Below are 16,666 nucleotides of genomic sequence, written 5' to 3' on the forward strand. Positions count from 1 at the left end.
CGTCCTCACTTGTCACTTCTGCTTTCAGGCTCGTCCCTTCTGCATTGAATTCCTTAAAATAACTAAAATAACAAGTTAAGAAACTTCCTCTTTCTTTTCGAGCTGTTTGCTTCCGTTGCTGCCCAGAAGATGATTATTTCTGGTGATCTTGGTGACCCTTGACCTTCCCTGCTGTGTGAGGTCTGACAGGATTGACGTGTACTGTGATTTAAGTCCATTTCAGCAATTTAAGTGGAGTTTGAGTCACAGCACGGCTGCAATGCTCGTCCTAACTCCACAATTTGCTTGAGAAGCATGAGATTTTGTTCAGGCTCAAAGTCCCCCAGTGATAATTATCTGTACATTCATGAGTACATTACAGACATATTATCAATATGTAGATGAAGTAACTCTGCAGGTAGAGTCACGGCTGCTGTGTCAAACGGGAAACCATTCAGTCAGACAGGTGGGGCAAACTGAGATCCAAAGTGTGTCGCAACTGTCTCAGTCCAAACGCTTTACAGCCTGTTTTAAGTCACACGGCATCAGCAATCGGTCATGTGTGCATGAGTCACTCCTTATCTGCTGCGCTCTCTTTTTTATTAACAGGTTATAAAAAACATAATGGCTTTGATGGACGTTTGCATTGTGCTACGACTTTATACTTCAACTACATTTCAGAGGAGAGTTTTGTCTTTTACTTCACTAAATAAACTATTCACAGCAAAAACAAAACATGACTCACATATTTCCACACAGGTTTATTCAGTGAAATGCAACATTTCAGAAAGTCGCTCACACAAGGAGAAGAACACATACTAAACCTGTCAGAGTTAATACAAGTCTTACTGCATCTGATGCTGCACTGTCAGAGTTCGGATCATCTCCACTGTGAGCCAGCTGCAGGGCATTTAATGTTCTCGAATAAGAAGCAATAACACATAAAAAGCAACAGTGCATAGACGAACATTTACGGCTGAACGCAACTCTGTACATCGACTGACTTTGTGCACGAACTATATCACAGCAGGAAACTTGTCCCACAGCTGTTTGCAGTAATCACCACACATCCTTGTGTAAGGTTTGCAGATTAGCGGGGTGTATTAGGAAATTATTTTTATTTTTATCACACATTAGAGCTGAACTAGAAAACGCACGGCTTATAAAAAATAAATATCCCTTTGTTACTGCTAAAAATATCTTCCTGTGTCAGGCAGTCACTGCGGAGGGTAAGAACATGTGACTGCACCGTTTCAAGAGACTTTAACTGACAAATCAAACTGAAATAAAAAGTAAATGTGGTGTTTAATCCACAGGAAACCTTAACACTGCTTTTCAGGCACTTCTACATCTGGTGTGTCAATGTATTAATGGCACAGGGTTTCTGGTTAAACGCAGACGAGGAGACGTGAAAGTCGACCTTTTTTCTTTCTTGTTCTGTCTGAACTTGGAGTTCAGACATCATTTCCACTGACTGCAGCGGTGCATCCCTCTCTGAGGTGGGTTTAGTTTCTCACGTCAGGACATATGGCTGAGCTACGTTTCCTTCTGCGTGACAAATCTTGCCAGAGATATTCATTTCTCCTCCAAACACATGACAATAGAGGTTACAGGATTGGAAAAAATGTCAGAATATTAAAGAGAAAGAAAGAAGAAGTTTTGAAAGAATATTTCCAAATATCCTCAAAGACTCGTTTTCCGGACAGAAAAGCAAGTCATCTTTACACAGATGGGAAATATAAATGCTTTGTTGTACAAATTTGGCAAGAACAACATTTCTAAATATATATATATATATATATATATATGTATATACATATATTGTTCTGAATGCAACATTTTCATCCAGAAGATTGGCGGAGTTTCTGAGGATTTTAGAAATACCCTCAAAACAGCAGTCATTAATGTTGAACCTCTTTAATGTCTTTTTTTTTCTTTTTTTTTTGAGATGCTCAGCTCTGACTGGGTGTCACAGATGTCCTATTTACTTTGTATGATCCATCCACCATACTGTTGACAGTTTTGGAATTACTTTCTCGGGAGGAAATCGTCCCTGTGGAAACAGCTGAGCAGCCTGTGTGTTCACTTACTTATCACCAGGACATTCAATCAAATCAGTTCACCTCCAGTGTGCTGGGTTTGAGAGGGACGACATTAGGGCGACTGCTAGCTCACAAGCCACAAACAGCAAAGAAATCAAACATTTCTGTTCACACACAACAACGCCTTTGGAGTCATGGTCAGCTTTCAGGCCAGGCTGCCTTGAAAGGTGCACACTTCCAATATGGCTGCCGGAGGGTGTGTTACTGTGTGTTACTGTGTGTTACCTGAGCTTAACTTAGGTTCAACATGTGGAATAATCCTGTATAGCACCATATAGGAGGGGCTAAGAAACATAAAGTACATATTTATCAGAAAAGACTTATTTACAAAGCACCACATACAGTGCACTGATAGAAGAGTATGCGTGGACAAAAGCATGACCTTCCTTCGTCCAGTGTGTGTGTGTGTGTGTGTGTGTGTCTATCTCTTGGCGTGGCTGATATAGCTGTTCTCGATACACAGCACGACGAAGGACCTGGAGCAGCTGCTGGAGCTCTGCTGGAGCAAGCCGCCGCTCTGCAGCGAAGACGCCATGCCGGTCAGCGTCTGGTCGCCCACGCGCCACGTCTCGCAGAAGCTGTCGACGTGCCGCTGCCCGCCGCTGCTTGAGCCGTGCCACATCATCTTCTCTGGCCTGGGACGAAACAGAAGGCGAGGCAAGGATGGGTGAAGTTTTGGTTTTGGTTTCAGGAAAGCTTCTATGATTGAACGTGATTTATGGCTCACCAGGTGCTATCGCTGAGAACGTCTTTGCCATTGAAGGAGTAGATTGGAACGTTGTCCTTTATTCTGCCATCATTGAAGATGGCGTCCCAGCTGTCGAACAGAACTTCGTCCTGACAAGACAATTAGTGCAAGAGTCTGGTGGAGACTTGTGCAAGTAACTGAACTGTTTTCATGCTGTGAATGTTAATGTGCTGCCCCATTTTGTCATATTCATCCTGTTAATTTGGTACGTTCACCTGCCCAGGTTTGTCCTGTTATTTTATCTTCAGTGACTTGTGCAACCCTGTCTTGTTGAATGATAAATAAATAAACCTTGAAGCCTGTGGTTGTCCTTATCAGCTGGAAATGTTTTACCTTCAGGTTGACTATTGGCAAACGGTCCCTGTCGACCTTGCGGACGATGCTGTGTAGATCCTGGAGTCTGGAGGACAGGAAGGCCCGGAAAGTCCCCTTCATCCCGATGGCCTGAGCCTGAGTGAAGCACAACAAGTCTGCACCGCGGATGCCACGCATGGATCCGGTCTGAGGGCTGTTCAGGGCGATCAGGTGAAGCTGCAGAAACATGTCCAGTAGTAATACTTAACTTCATAATAAAACATGAAGCTGAGAAGTGAGTGTGATGTTTAAAAGTGGCCTCACTTACGCCTGGACCTGAATTATGATGGTGGACTGGAGTCTCCGGCACAGGAGGAGGTGGTCTTCGCTGAGGAGTAACTGCGTAGCGACCGTCTGGGTACGCAGGCCGTTCCTGGGTTGTGTGGATGAAATGCCTGCCGTCTGGTTGATTTAACCGCTCCGAGAAACTTGGAAACCTGGGATCTGTTGGTGCTGGGTACCGTGGATCCGGCTGATACGAGGAGTCAGGTTGGTATCTTGGATCAGGGTGGGTTGGGTATCTGGGATCAGGGTGGGTTGGATATCTGGGATCCGGGTTTGATGGGCGTTCAGGCTCAGGGTGATGCTGGTGACGGCCAGAGTCGGGGTGGACCGGACTCTCAGGCGACCGATGGGAGTCGTGTGTGGAGGTGTCGGTGTTGGAGTGGTGGTCTGGGGAGTAGGGCACGACTGGAGGGGGCTCCACAGCTGCAACCTCATTACCCTGAAGATAATGTGAACGATACGCATTAGAAAAGGATGCTTTATGTGCTCCGAGAAAGAGAAAAAAGGCAAAACTACACTCACATCCTCACTGGGCAAAGGAATATAGCTTCCGAGCTGAAAAAAACAAACGAGACAAGTGCATAAATATACATGACATGAAAGTATTTTCCCGTCTCTCCTGTAGATTTATGACCAAAGAAAAAGAATATTTTACGTGGACTTGACGAACTCCATCTCGGACTCTCAAGTAGAGATCTGTTTGTTCTATCACGTAGACCAGAGAGCCCTCAGGTTGTCTTCTAGCCATGGAGGTCATGGTGTCATAAGACCTCAACACTGTCACCTGCAAACACAGAAACACACTTAACACCCAATATCAAATACCAAGACTTCCTGTAGTGCCACAGCTATGTTTAAGAACAGCTGTGAGACAGTCGTGTTTATATTTCATGACACCTTGTTAGGTAATAAAGCTCCAGAATCTGAAGGTGTAAACAAGTTCTCTCACCCCTGAGGAGTGTCCAGGTACTCCAGGTGCTCCAGGTGGTCCTGGTGGTCCAGGAATGCTGATAGCTGTCATTCGGGGGGGGGGGGGGGGGGGGGGGGGTCAAGTGAGTTCAAATGATCCTGAACACAGACTACATCTTAAATATTTGATTCTAACTCACTCTGTGTGCCCCTGTAAGGTCCAGATAAGGATGGCCCTGGAGGTCCAGGGGGCCCTGGTGGTCCAGGCTGCCCATCATAGCCTCTTCCTGGTGGTCCAGGGGGCCCCTGAGGGCCTGGCGGGCCAACGATTGAGTCACCCTGATGGGACGAGGATAGAAAAGCATTTACATTTTGATATCTTTGAGAATGAGGTGACACCTGCACACCTGATGAATTTTGATTTTGGGATCTTACAGGAGGTCCACGTTCTCCTGGGGGTCCGCTCACTCCATAGCGGGGGTCATAATATCCTCCGCCCGGTTCTCCTTTCTCTCCCTTCAAGCCTGGACTGCCCGACTCACCTTTCATCTCTCTCTGGACACATCAACATTAACATCCGGGGGGACATTAACAAAATAAACAGAATCTTTCTGATTCCATAACCCATCATTATTGTGCTTAAAGTTGAGGCTTACCCTGAAAGCGTAAATGTCAAAGTTTGACCCGAAACCTGCATCAGAAACGAAACGGCTCGCTTTGAGTTTCTCTTTATACATAAAACAATTATTTTAAAGATTTTTCTGCCAGCACGTGCACAGGTGAAGTGGTGCTACCTGGAATTTCAAGTGTCCCCGGTGGTCCACGATCACCTTTTTCTCCTTTGACGGCTACAAACCAGAGGAACAGCAGAGACTTATTGTGATAAAGCACTTTGATCTTTAAAGGAATAGTTTTAGATCTTTGAAAATACGAGTGCTTTCTTGCTGAGAGTTAGAGCAGAAGTTTGACAAGATGGCAAAAGCACACTTTTCTGAAAATGTCCACCTTGTCTTTCATTCCTGGCACTTGGAATATGAAGTGAATTTTACCTGGGTAATTCCTGGAGTAGTCCTCATACCCCTGAAATAACAATGAAGATAATCCATATTGAGAAATTAATATTAGTTAAACTACTGCTCTCAATTCAAAATTTCCCCAGTTTGCAATTTTTCTTTATTAATTACTTTTAACATATGCTCATTTTGAATTTAATGGACAGACATAAGACAAACTCTGTGATAAACATTTCACTTCTGCACTCACTCTGAATCTGTCGAGGTTAGCAGGAGGTCCAGGAGGTCCAGGAGGGCCCGGCGGACCTGGAGGGCCCTGGGAAACAACAAATATCGATTACTGCATGTTGATGGCCTGATCATAAAGACAACACAAGGTCAGGAGCAAACGGGACCAAATCGTTGATACTGACGGGGTAACCATATCCAGATCCAGTGCCTGAAACTCCCCTCTCTCCTTTGGCGCCGTTCAGCCCTGGTCGACCCTGCAATAGAGATGGTTTGACATAAAATATTGGCACGTTTAAAGCCTCGTTGTGTAAACTAAAAACTTTGAGGATTCAAGAATGTTGTCTTGTCTGCACCATGTGCAAGGAATCTACTCACGGGTCTGCCGGGAAGCCCAATCTCTCCCTTCTGGCCTGATGGACCAGACGGACCCTGAAAATGAAATTATTCATGCAGGTTGATTGTTCCCATTTGACACTGTTAGCTTAGACAATATCGGCAAAACACTGACAATGCGGGAAATGAAAGTATGTTACACACCGGAGGTCCCACAGGGCCAGGAGGTCCACTCTCACCCTGCAAATAAAGACACATGCATGCTGTAAACATTTTAGACAATGAAGCACTTATTTCGAGTTATTTACAATCGCTGCAGACACTCAAACCTCTGGAGCATCAGCAAGTAAAAGCATCTGAGCTGTGATTGGTGAATGCATCCTAAATGCTTGTGATATAGTAGCTCTTAAAGGTTTGTACCGGCTGTCCTGCCAGGCCACCGATGTACAGGGGTCTCCCATCAGGCCCCAGGATGAGGCCAGGCTCTCCTTTCTGTCCCTGAACACAACAACGGGTTCAAGTTCAGAAATCATCGCTCACAATCTCTGTGTCAAGATAAAGATTTCACTGTATTGTTATCTCAGTTAACAAATGAGAGAACATTTCAGTGCAGGATGAAGTTTTTTACTCAGTGGTTATGAGTACTTTAGCTTAAATAAAGATCTTGCGATATATATGGACAAACAGAGTACACAAGTACAACGCATTACTGGGACAAATATGTTTGTAGCATAAAATGCTGCCAGAAAGTATATTCAGTTTGTGCCTTTTAGTGTGTTAAATTAATCAATTTAAATGTGGACTATCTTACTTTAGGTGCATATCCCGGTGGACCCGAGTCTCCTTTATCTCCTTTTGGTCCCATGGGCCCCTAAGTCAAAACACATGACACACACTGACTTCCTTCCATTTTCTCACAGGGATCAGACTTTTCCAAACTCAACTGTGCGATGATGGTGGTGGTGACACATACCGGGAGTCCTGCTCGACCCGGAACACCTTGTCCTCGCTAAAGAAAGAGAAAATGATGAACACGTGAAGAAAAAGAACAAATATTGTGCGAACATGTTAGAATATTTTTAGTTGAGTGGGTTTTACGGTGAGGTCAGTTAGAGGACTCACTCACCTGCGAACCTTCGTTCCAATATACGTCATTATACTACAGCAAGACAAAGTTAGGTCAGTTAGTGGGGGGGTGAGCAAACGACTGTGCAGGCAGCGACTGTTAGCGCACACGCGTGACTCAAGCAGAAAGTGAATTTGGAATAAGTGATTTAGTGATTAAATTGCAGGCTGTGACGTGGGGGTTAAATTAATTTCAATGAAACGACTTGACCTCCGACTCACATCATTTGTCTGGTAGATGATTTGTCCTGGAGGTCCGGGAGGCCCTGGAGGTCCGGGTGGCCCGCCATCTCGCCCTGGCAGACCCTGAAACACAAATGGACATAAAATCAGACCAAAAGAAGAGCAAAAAATTGCACTGTGAACATATTACATATCGCTATTGAGAGAATAAAAATCACTGTGTGTCCATCACTGTGGTCCAAGCTGAAACATCTCAACATTTATTGGATGGATTGTCATGAAATTTTGCACCAATATTCTGAATGCACAGATTAAAAAACAGAAACACACTGCACATAACTCACCCTCTCTCCTCTCTCTCCTCTGTCTCCCTTTTCACCCTAAAAAATGAACACAAGCAGCTATTAGTGTCACAATAACAAGCAATACATCTGCATTATGTTTAACTGTGTCTGAACCAGAGCAACAAATCCCAGAATTCATCTGGCGTCCTACCGGCTGTCCGGGGAACCCATTGATGCCTGGTATGCCAGGAGGTCCTCTCGGTCCCTCTGATCCTTTTTCTCCATGCATGCCTGGTAAACCTGGTTTACCCTGGAAATCACAACAAAACATTTACTCATACTCAGGACTTGAACGGTAAAGAAATCATTTATTGTTTATGACTCGTACAAACTCTGTAGGACTTACAGGTAGACCTGCAATACCAGATGGACCCTGGAAAACAGAGAACAGGAAAATGAGAGTCTGGGGCTTTCCTGGAAAGAGATCAGGAATCTCACATATTGGTGAATGGGTACCTGTGGCCCAGGTGGGCCTCTGAGTGCAGGCAAGTCATTGGTCGCATCAAATTCACCCTTGTCACCCTGCAAGGTGAGAGGAGAAGAGGGGGAGAAGATCATCCCCGACAAATGAATGCGGCTGAATAACATCAGCATAACAAACTAATTTAACTGAATCCTTTATGTATGCATATGTATATGTAAACTCTACTCACCAAACCAAAAAAACTAAAACCACCACGGGATGGTGGTTGTCCCGGTGGCCCTGGTGGCCCAGGAGGCCCTGGGGGTCCAACTGGTCCCATGGGACCTGGAAGCCCTGCTAGCCCAGTCTGCCCAGGTGTGCCTGCCCTCCCTGGGTCACCCTGAGCACCCTGAGGTGAGAGATGAAAAGAAATCAGAGTGTTTTGTGTTTCTTGGGTGATCCACCGAACAAAGACAATTAGACACTGCTGTTAATGCAGACACAGCAGAAGAGGAGAGGAAAAGTGGGCGTCGCCAAACAAGAGAGAAAGGTGAAGCAGAATTTACAGAAACGAAAGTAAAGCATCTTTAAACAGCTGACAGAAAGCATTTCGCCTCACACTCAGACTCCAGGTTTATGGATAGATGGAATTATTAAAGAACTTGTTAAGCGGGGACTAAAAGTGATGAAAGCTCGAGAAAAAGGAAGGAAATCACCAAAGCAGAGACCCCGCCCCCAGTACCTGCGACCCATTACACACCGTAGAGGATGGAGTAAAGAAAGAGAAGAGGCCGGTGAAAAAGCTGGAGTCTTGCGTGTCTTGCTAGAGAGAAGCAACAAACACGGAGGAGAGAATCTGTCTGGATGCTCACACTTTCTTCAGTTTCATTTCAGTTCAGGGTATGTTTTAAAAGACAAGTTTTGACTTTTCAGGATAAAAGTCAGATTTAACTCACCTTTTCTCCAGATGGTCCTGGAAGACCGAGCTCACCACTGTCACCCTGGAGATGAAAGGCAACAAGAAAAAATTATTTTTTCGTGGTTGGTTAGCATCACAAAGATCATCCAGGCCCACGTTTTTACTTTTAGGAGCATTTAAAAAAATAATCTCCAACCTGTTTTATTTGTAATGTGTGAGAAAAGCGGTTTACATCAGTCTGTTCTCACCTTCACTCCGACGAGTCCTGGTTGCCCCGGAGGACCAGGAGGACCAGGAGGGCCCTGAAATGGCACACAGGGTACACAATCAATTATCATTTATTTAAATCCCACAAACAAGAAGCAGATTTGCACCCTCACAGGCTGAAATCTTTTGGTATTTTTTACTGAAAAGTGATCGGAAATAATCACTCAGAAAAGTTGACCAGTTTTCTGACAATCGACTACATCAGTCAAAACTGTACTGAACAAAGCTGAGACACTAACTGGTAGACCAGGGGCTCCATCCAGTCCAGGTGGTCCAGGAGGTCCGAAAGCTATTGGTCCGTTGGACCCCAGTGCCACTGAGGTCCCGGGAGGGCCGGGAGGGCCTGGGGGGCCTGGTGGACCACGTGCACCCTGCATAACAAATCACAAAGAGAGATTATTTTGCATATAAAGATGAGTTCAAAACCAAGTTAAATTTTGCAAATTATCAACATACCCGGATTCTGTCCAAGTCTGGGAATCCTGAGCCCTCCATGTCAAAAAATGTCTGCCAAAATAAAAGTCAACAGAATATAGTGACAACAGGCCTCAAAGCAATAACAAGTGAAAGAAGACGTGTGCCTGAAGAGTGGACGTACTGGGCGGTCACCGGTGCCAGGTCCAGGAGGCCCTGGTGGACCAGGGGGGCCTCTAGGTCCAGGCTGACCCTCTCCCAGCTCACCCTGGATATATCATACATTATCACGGTAAGTAAATCAACAAAAAACAACAAAAAATCAAAAAACAATACAATTCATCCATCTCTCTTAATTCAGTCTGTTCTGCAACCTTTTGTCCTTTGGCACCAGCAGTTCCTGGACTTCCTGGAAAACCACGTGGCCCAGGGGGACCCTGGAAACATGAACAACAACAAAATTAGACTACAGAAACGGCCATAATTCATTCTGTATTAATCAAAACATCTCAATCTGTTGGGTAAACACAAAAGGCACTTACTGCTTTTCCATCCTCTCCGGGATCACCCTGTTGATAAAGAATAATCAGTGAGAGACTTTCACCTTCAAAAAACATGCAAAATTAGTGACTATTTTAGCTGATGGAGAGCTTGTACTCACATTCTCTCCATCAGCTCCCGGAGGTCCTGCAGGTCCCTCTGAACCTGGTGGTCCCGGCGGTCCGGCAGGTCCAGACACCTGCTGCACAACAGAGCCGTCTCCAAGTCGAACCACCTCAGCTGCAGGTCCGGGGGGCCCGGGGAGCCCTGGAGGCCCCTGAGGCCCGCGTTCTCCTTTATTGCCGGGATACCCGAAGCCTGAACTACCCTGGAAAGGAAGAAGGAATGAAGTGATATTCAGCTCTTCACCCACTGCAGTAAAACAGCTTGACATAATCATGCCGCCATCTTGTAACAACTTCAAGTTACCAGGAAATACTTGGAAAACATCCAAACTAATGGAAAAGGTCTGAATTCATGATTTGACAGAAAAAACCTTCAGTCAGGTTGCAGGGCTCAGTGATGTCCCAATTCTCTCCAGACCGAAGGAAGCAAACTGAAAGACTAAACTGGCCTCATTGTGAACATGAACATACTGTGAGTAACATACCTTTATACCTTTGTCTCCCTGGAACAAAAAGAAAAAAGATGTTATTTATTTTATTCAGCTGATTACACAGTGAATCACAGATTGATCTTCTACCTTGTGCACACCAATGTGTCACTTGTTTTAAATGCATAAAGAAAGAGCTGCGTATGAGCAGTGGCGGAGGTACTTTACCACACTGTAAAAACACTGAGCTAACATACCTTTGTGCCCTTTTCTCCCTGAAAACAAAAAAAAAGACAAAAGAAAACATGAAGTATATTGTGCAGGTGTTTACACAGTGGGTCATGCACACAGACACACTGACTGACACTGACACACATCTCCTACCTTCACTCCTCCACCCGGAGAGGAGAAACCAGAGCTGGAGCCTGAATCTCCCTTTGGCCCTGCGGGTCCTACATCCCCCCTTGAGCCTTTCTCTCCTCTGTCGCCTTTCTCACCTTTAGCCCCGCCGGGACCTGCAGGACCTGTCACAAGGAATGAGTTCAGTAAGTTAGGAACAAACTGATTTTTAGAGCGACTTGAATACATTCAAGGATACAAGGATTCAAGGAACTTTTATTGACATACCAGCTCACATTTACATGTTTATGGTACGAAATTAGGACTCAGGTCCAGGGAGAAATAAGTAGAATAGAAAAATACAAAATCACGTAGAGGATAACAATCATGCATGTTCAAAGCAAAAATATGCCAAATGATTTCACATTTTATGCATCGCAGAAACTGAAGAAAGACTAGATGATATTTTCACGTCAGTTTCAGTGGACCCACACTGACTCTGGCCGCAACAACACTTGAAGGTTTTTCTCTCAGTAGTCCAACACCACCTAGTGGACACATTAAGGTCAGTGAAAGCAACACAGAGATGAGCTGTGCAGAGGGCACGGCTGCTTGCTTCACTGCCCTCCCCTGTGAATGGATCCTCTCACACAGATTCTTGTGCTTAGTGAGGCACAAATGCTAAGACTGAGAAAGTGAGAACAGTGATTTTTTTTTCCATCAATTCAATTCCTCTGCAGCTAGTGTTCTCATGTGTATTATGTCATTTTCACACACAGAAAAAGACTCATCCCTCCTTCATTGCCACTTACAGACTGTTGGAACAGCTTTCAGATCCAGCACCACGTTTACAGAGACAGTTTGATTAAAAACACAAATTAAACCTCGTGAAAAGTGACTCGTGTTGAGCATCAACCACAGATTGTAGCGCGCCAACAAGACACCAACCAGCCTCCACCAACGTGCTTGTAGCCACGCTCTAATGTAACGAGAAACTGATGCACAGACAAACGCTCATTCTATACTGTGATAGGATGGCCACATGCAGAGCGTGACCCACCCCTCGGGCCTGGTGATCCGGTCCGGCTGTGGTCCACCAATGGCTGCCGGAACCTGACATCTGAGGTCAACACAGGTGCAACAGAAACTCAACTTTACCGACAGCAGTCCTGCTGAGCGGGCAATGTGTGAAACACTCTGGATTCCTGTCATTAAAGGAGATTTTGAACGTCCTTCCCCTTTTTATCAGTTGGTTCGGTTGTTAAACTGACGATGTATAACCATAAACGCTCTATTTCTTAAACTCTCCACCTGGGGGAGCTGAAGAGCCTCAGATCACACTAACATGCAGAAACCTGGCAGCAGATCTCCCTACTCTCTCAGGTCCAGACAGGCGCTCTCATGTACATGTTTCTGGATAAAAGCTTCTGCAGGTCGTTTCTTTGGCAGCGGCGGCTGTAGGATTGAAAATTTCCTTTACAACTGTTTTAAGTGTGTTTACTGTGTTGAGCAGATACACACAGTGAAGAATGAGTGACGTTTACCTGTTTCTTTGAGTGTGGTTCCTTGAGAGGTGATCACAGGGGGTTCGGGTACTGGACCGAAGGAAGCAGGTGTGGTCTGGAAAAATAAAATTCAGTAGTTTAAAACATCTGCAGCCACATCCCAACCATCCACTGCCAGCGCAAAGGTTCCAAAGTGCCCAGTTTTTACTGATTTATCTCTGCATTTGAGTGTGACTGTGGCTGCTGTTGTCTCTCAACCAGGTGAAGCCAAGCTGCAAAGTGGACTGACTATTCTTGTCAGGTGGCTGAGACACTGAAACAGTATTTAGAGACGCAAACAACGTCTTTACACGTACAACTGAACATCAAGACCTGAACAGCTGCACGCAAACAACAATCAAAATGACCAGAAGTTTCAGCCCTAGCAGGTATCTATGACTATTGTTTTAAGATAGACGGAAAAAAACAGAACATGTCCTTTAATGTGATCTGGACGTATCATTCATGTTTTTAATCTGTAACAAAAGTAATACAAACTACGACAATAAATCATCAAAACATCAGCTGCCGGTGCAGAAATGAAAAGAAGCTGATCGTGACAAACACCTTCACAGTCTGTCCTGTTTGTCTCCTGTCACCTTCACCGCTGCCAAAGTCACCCGAGGCCTGCGAGACAAACAACAAAGACGTGTTACACGGAGGCATTCGGGCACTTTGACTCAAAGATGAGGAGCCGAACACTCACGGCGTCAGAGTCGTCCTCGTCGTCACACAGACGCTCGGCCGCCCGAGGGTTTCCCACCACCTTCAGCTCTGCAATCGAACCCTAAAACACACACACACACACACACACTGAACGTATTTTATTTCACTGTGATTACAAGATTCACTGTTGGCAATCAGTCGTGATAACAGCTTCCTCCAGAGAGATGGAAAGCATGAGAGAAATGACTCATGTAGAGTAGAATATTGTGTCAGCTGCTTTGCCTCTCTGTCATCTCAGAGTAATCCTCTAAAGTCCATTACCAGGGGCTGTCCTCTGGCTCTCTGACATGACACGGACAGTTTGGAGTCAAGGTGGACTTCACGACGCCTGATGAGAAAGAATATTCTGCCTTGGAGAACACTTTGTACCCTCCAACAAAATGTTCTGTGGATGATGCAGCTGAGAACAGAGGAGAATTCCAATGTTTTGACAAATGTGGAGTTCTTAGTTTTAACATGAATCATCTCCACTTCAAAAGCCACATGACCACACGTCACATGTGGTCACCTGGGTCTCCGGCAGGGTGCAGGCTCAAGGTCAGAGGTCAAGTAATAGATTGACATGAATGAGGATGACAAGAAGTCTGCCCTTCCTGTTGCCTGACACAAACCTGCCGAGAGGTGCCACAGGGATTTATTAAAGAGGGATCTGACCGGACAAAGAGGACAAAGCCTTCCACACACACGCACACACAAATACACACACCTGCTCTTCTAGCACACAGCGTATTATTCTGAGTTCTCCAGGTCCCGTGGGTGACATTTGGAGGAGGTTTCATTGCTGTTTTTCAGAAATGTGAGAAGCAAATATCTCTTCAGCACTTGAGCATTTCCTCTGCTGGTACACTGGAGTTTATGGTTAAATAACTCACTTTGCTTCCAAACAAGAGTGGCTAAAATGAAAGTGTTAAGCTCCTTCTTTTGGCACCTTGAGAATAAAAATGACATACTGCTAAAAAACCTGCAACTTCATCAGATGAGGGACCACAAGCTCACCACGCCTGTACCTTCACTAGATATTCAAGCATTACCTGGAACTTGTCGACATCGGCTCCTCCTGCCTGACCCACAAAGATCCCCGCTCCCGGGTCGAGCTCCATGGGATCCGGCGAACGTTCAAACTTCACCACCTGTGGCTCAGAGTCGCAGCCCTGGTAGAAAGTCACCTGCTCCTCAAAGATGGCCAGCGAGAAGCGATTCCAGGTGTCCACCAGACTCGGCACGTCAAAGCTGGCTGCCTCGTAGGAGGCCTCAGAGTCGGGCTCGGTGTAGAAGAACTGCACCCGCTGACGGCCGGACTGCACGGCACTGAGCTTGACCCCGACATACATGAGCTTCTGTGGCCCGTCGGTGATGGAGAAGAGGACGGAGGCCGCAGGAGTGGAGGGCTTGATGTGGAAGATGAGGGAGAAGTGTCGATAGAAAGGGTTGGGGATGTGGGCCAGAGCCGGCTGGCCCGACACTGCCGCAGGGGTGAAGACGTAGGCGGCCTCCCCCCTCGGCCCGTAGACCCTGGTGATCTCATCCGGTGGAGGGTCTCCAATTAGCTGGAGCAAAGAGACGCCATTTTCCACTGCAGGGAAGGGAGAGACAGGAAATGAACATTTAGAAAGAAAAAAGCTGATATAATTTCGAAAAAGGGAAAAAGACACACGCTGCCTTTAAGTGCAGCTCGAAACATGCAAGTTAATTGTGCAAATATGAGCTGGAAAAGTCACATTATGCAATAAACTTGCTGAGTTTCCTGAACAAAATTAACGTCCAACAAAGCTACTTTGCATATGGGATATACTGTGTTAGTATTTCAACAAAAAACAGCATTAAAATGTGTGGAAAAGGCTTAGGAGTTGCACTTGAAGGCAGCATACATTCCAAAGACAGAGTCAGTCTGAAGCACAGAAATGATCAGCAAATCACAGGTTCTTTGGGAAAAATCTAAGAGAAGATATGTTGGATCTGCAGGAGTGCAAAGTGATTAAGTTCTGATTTAAGAGCGTTTTTTTGAGTTTCATGAATGTGTTTTCACTGCAGGAAGCACAGGAAGTTAAGTAACTGCTGCTTGAAATGAGTCACCGACTCAACCACAGCGAGTGCCTCTGGAACAACAAACCCTGAACCACACTGACCCTCCAGGTCAAACAGCAAACCACACAACTTAAGTCAGTGATCGCAGTGAAACACCCTCCCTCTCATTGGAGGAGGCTGCATCTTAACATCTGGCCAGGTGAGAAGGTTCTGAACTTTCTCCTCGAGTCCCCCTCACTACATCCTCCACTTTACTGTCTTCTCTCCACTGTGCTGGTGTGAAGACTCCAGCTTCTCAAAATCTGGACATACACAACTCATGACAATAGTCTGCTGATATACAAATAAACTATCTGCAAGGACAGATTCCACCAGAGGTAATGACAAACTATTTATAGTTTGGGTAAATTCTCCCTTTAACCCAAACAAGGTGGTTTAACTGATGTTGAGCTGCAACTTGCGGTTTCTACTTTTATGCCACAGAGTCTGTGTGTCTGGGGGTCAAATGAATGGAAAAGCTGCTGATGTTTCAGTTCCCATAGATTCAGAGGCTCCATAGGGAAACGAGCAGCAACCTTGAGACCAAACGATTACATTCTCATAAATCTGCATCACAAGGGAGAAAACGTTTTGGCCTGGCAGACGCTTAAGCTCAGTGATCTCCTGAGGACGGCCTGTCATCCCAGATTCATGACTGAAAAGTGCATTAAGGGTTAAAGGCTCACGGAGGTCAGTGGTCATGGGGGTTTCTCAAGGTTTCTGAATAATGAGAACATATCCAATAAATAGCTTGTTACAAAGACCGTGTTGTGCTTCACAGACCCTATGAACGCGGCGGCCACGTTCCTCTGACGTCACGCTTGGGGTGGGACTCGCTGTCCAAGGGATGTTGAACCGCTTTGGTACACGCTGTGAGTCGTCTAATCATATGAAATCTGTCAGATTTCTTTTCATGGAAAGTTACTTAAGGGGCAAAGAGCTCATAACCAACTGCACATCTGCACCACCCAGTGCTGGCAGGGCGCAAACCCCAAACATGTCCTCACACACACAAACAGTCTTATACACAGTCCCCGTTGACTGAATGCCGCTTAAGTTGTCTCGACCGGGACAGCAGCTACAGCTAAGCCTGGATCCCGTGGGATTTCATCCAACTGGAGCTGGAGCACGGCATGCCGGGTGGTCAGCTTCCCACTGAGGGCACCTGCTATTGGTTAATCTCACAGTGACACAGCTGCTGCAGCTGTTGCACAAGTCAGGTGCATTAATGTGAGCAGAATTCAATTTGTGAAATGATAAATGACCAGGAGGAAACTTCCTCTTCTGCACC

General features: G+C 45.6%; 1 protein-coding gene across 4 annotated transcripts in view; it reads right to left on the reverse strand.

Annotated features, from left to right (window-relative positions):
- Positions 1–720: 720 nt before the first annotated feature.
- LOC124055554 (collagen alpha-1(XVIII) chain-like) overlaps positions 721–16,666 on the reverse strand; it is a 32,759-nt gene continuing 16,813 nt past the window's right edge. For 2 of the 4 annotated variants that reach the window (XM_046382449.1, XM_046382445.1), the window contains exons 2-43: positions 14,343–14,884; positions 13,292–13,372; positions 13,153–13,212; positions 12,586–12,661; positions 11,087–11,226; positions 10,960–10,977; positions 10,760–10,777; positions 10,271–10,477; positions 10,152–10,178; positions 9,984–10,046; positions 9,794–9,877; positions 9,652–9,702; positions 9,435–9,566; positions 9,177–9,230; positions 8,966–9,010; positions 8,770–8,832; positions 8,260–8,418; positions 8,063–8,128; positions 7,953–7,979; positions 7,758–7,856; positions 7,607–7,642; positions 7,302–7,385; positions 7,081–7,113; positions 6,928–6,963; positions 6,766–6,825; positions 6,375–6,452; positions 6,159–6,194; positions 5,997–6,050; positions 5,804–5,875; positions 5,641–5,706; positions 5,427–5,457; positions 5,172–5,225; positions 5,034–5,068; positions 4,813–4,932; positions 4,578–4,716; positions 4,418–4,482; positions 4,124–4,252; positions 3,991–4,023; positions 3,452–3,907; positions 3,163–3,360; positions 2,809–2,918; positions 721–2,716 (exon numbers count right to left, since the gene is read on the reverse strand). In XM_046382449.1, coding sequence (XP_046238405.1) covers positions 2,503–2,716; positions 2,809–2,918; positions 3,163–3,360; positions 3,452–3,907; positions 3,991–4,023; positions 4,124–4,252; positions 4,418–4,482; positions 4,578–4,716; positions 4,813–4,932; positions 5,034–5,068; positions 5,172–5,225; positions 5,427–5,457; positions 5,641–5,706; positions 5,804–5,875; positions 5,997–6,050; positions 6,159–6,194; positions 6,375–6,452; positions 6,766–6,825; positions 6,928–6,963; positions 7,081–7,113; positions 7,302–7,385; positions 7,607–7,642; positions 7,758–7,856; positions 7,953–7,979; positions 8,063–8,128; positions 8,260–8,418; positions 8,770–8,832; positions 8,966–9,010; positions 9,177–9,230; positions 9,435–9,566; positions 9,652–9,702; positions 9,794–9,877; positions 9,984–10,046; positions 10,152–10,178; positions 10,271–10,477; positions 10,760–10,777; positions 10,960–10,977; positions 11,087–11,226; positions 12,586–12,661; positions 13,153–13,212; positions 13,292–13,372; positions 14,343–14,884 — 4,151 coding nt within the window. In that variant the 3' untranslated portion in view covers positions 721–2,502. The remainder of the gene's footprint in view (positions 2,717–2,808; positions 2,919–3,162; positions 3,361–3,451; positions 3,908–3,990; positions 4,024–4,123; positions 4,253–4,417; positions 4,483–4,577; positions 4,717–4,812; positions 4,933–5,033; positions 5,069–5,171; positions 5,226–5,426; positions 5,458–5,640; positions 5,707–5,803; positions 5,876–5,996; positions 6,051–6,158; positions 6,195–6,374; positions 6,453–6,765; positions 6,826–6,927; positions 6,964–7,080; positions 7,114–7,301; positions 7,386–7,606; positions 7,643–7,757; positions 7,857–7,952; positions 7,980–8,062; positions 8,129–8,259; positions 8,419–8,769; positions 8,833–8,965; positions 9,011–9,176; positions 9,231–9,434; positions 9,567–9,651; positions 9,703–9,793; positions 9,878–9,983; positions 10,047–10,151; positions 10,179–10,270; positions 10,478–10,759; positions 10,778–10,959; positions 10,978–11,086; positions 11,227–12,585; positions 12,662–13,152; positions 13,213–13,291; positions 13,373–14,342; positions 14,885–16,666) is intronic. The other 2 variants (XM_046382447.1, XM_046382448.1) reach the window with 2 other exon arrangements.

This window comes from Scatophagus argus, chromosome 24 (assembly GCF_020382885.2).
Source record: "Scatophagus argus isolate fScaArg1 chromosome 24, fScaArg1.pri, whole genome shotgun sequence".
NCBI lineage: Eukaryota > Metazoa > Chordata > Actinopteri > Scatophagidae > Scatophagus > Scatophagus argus.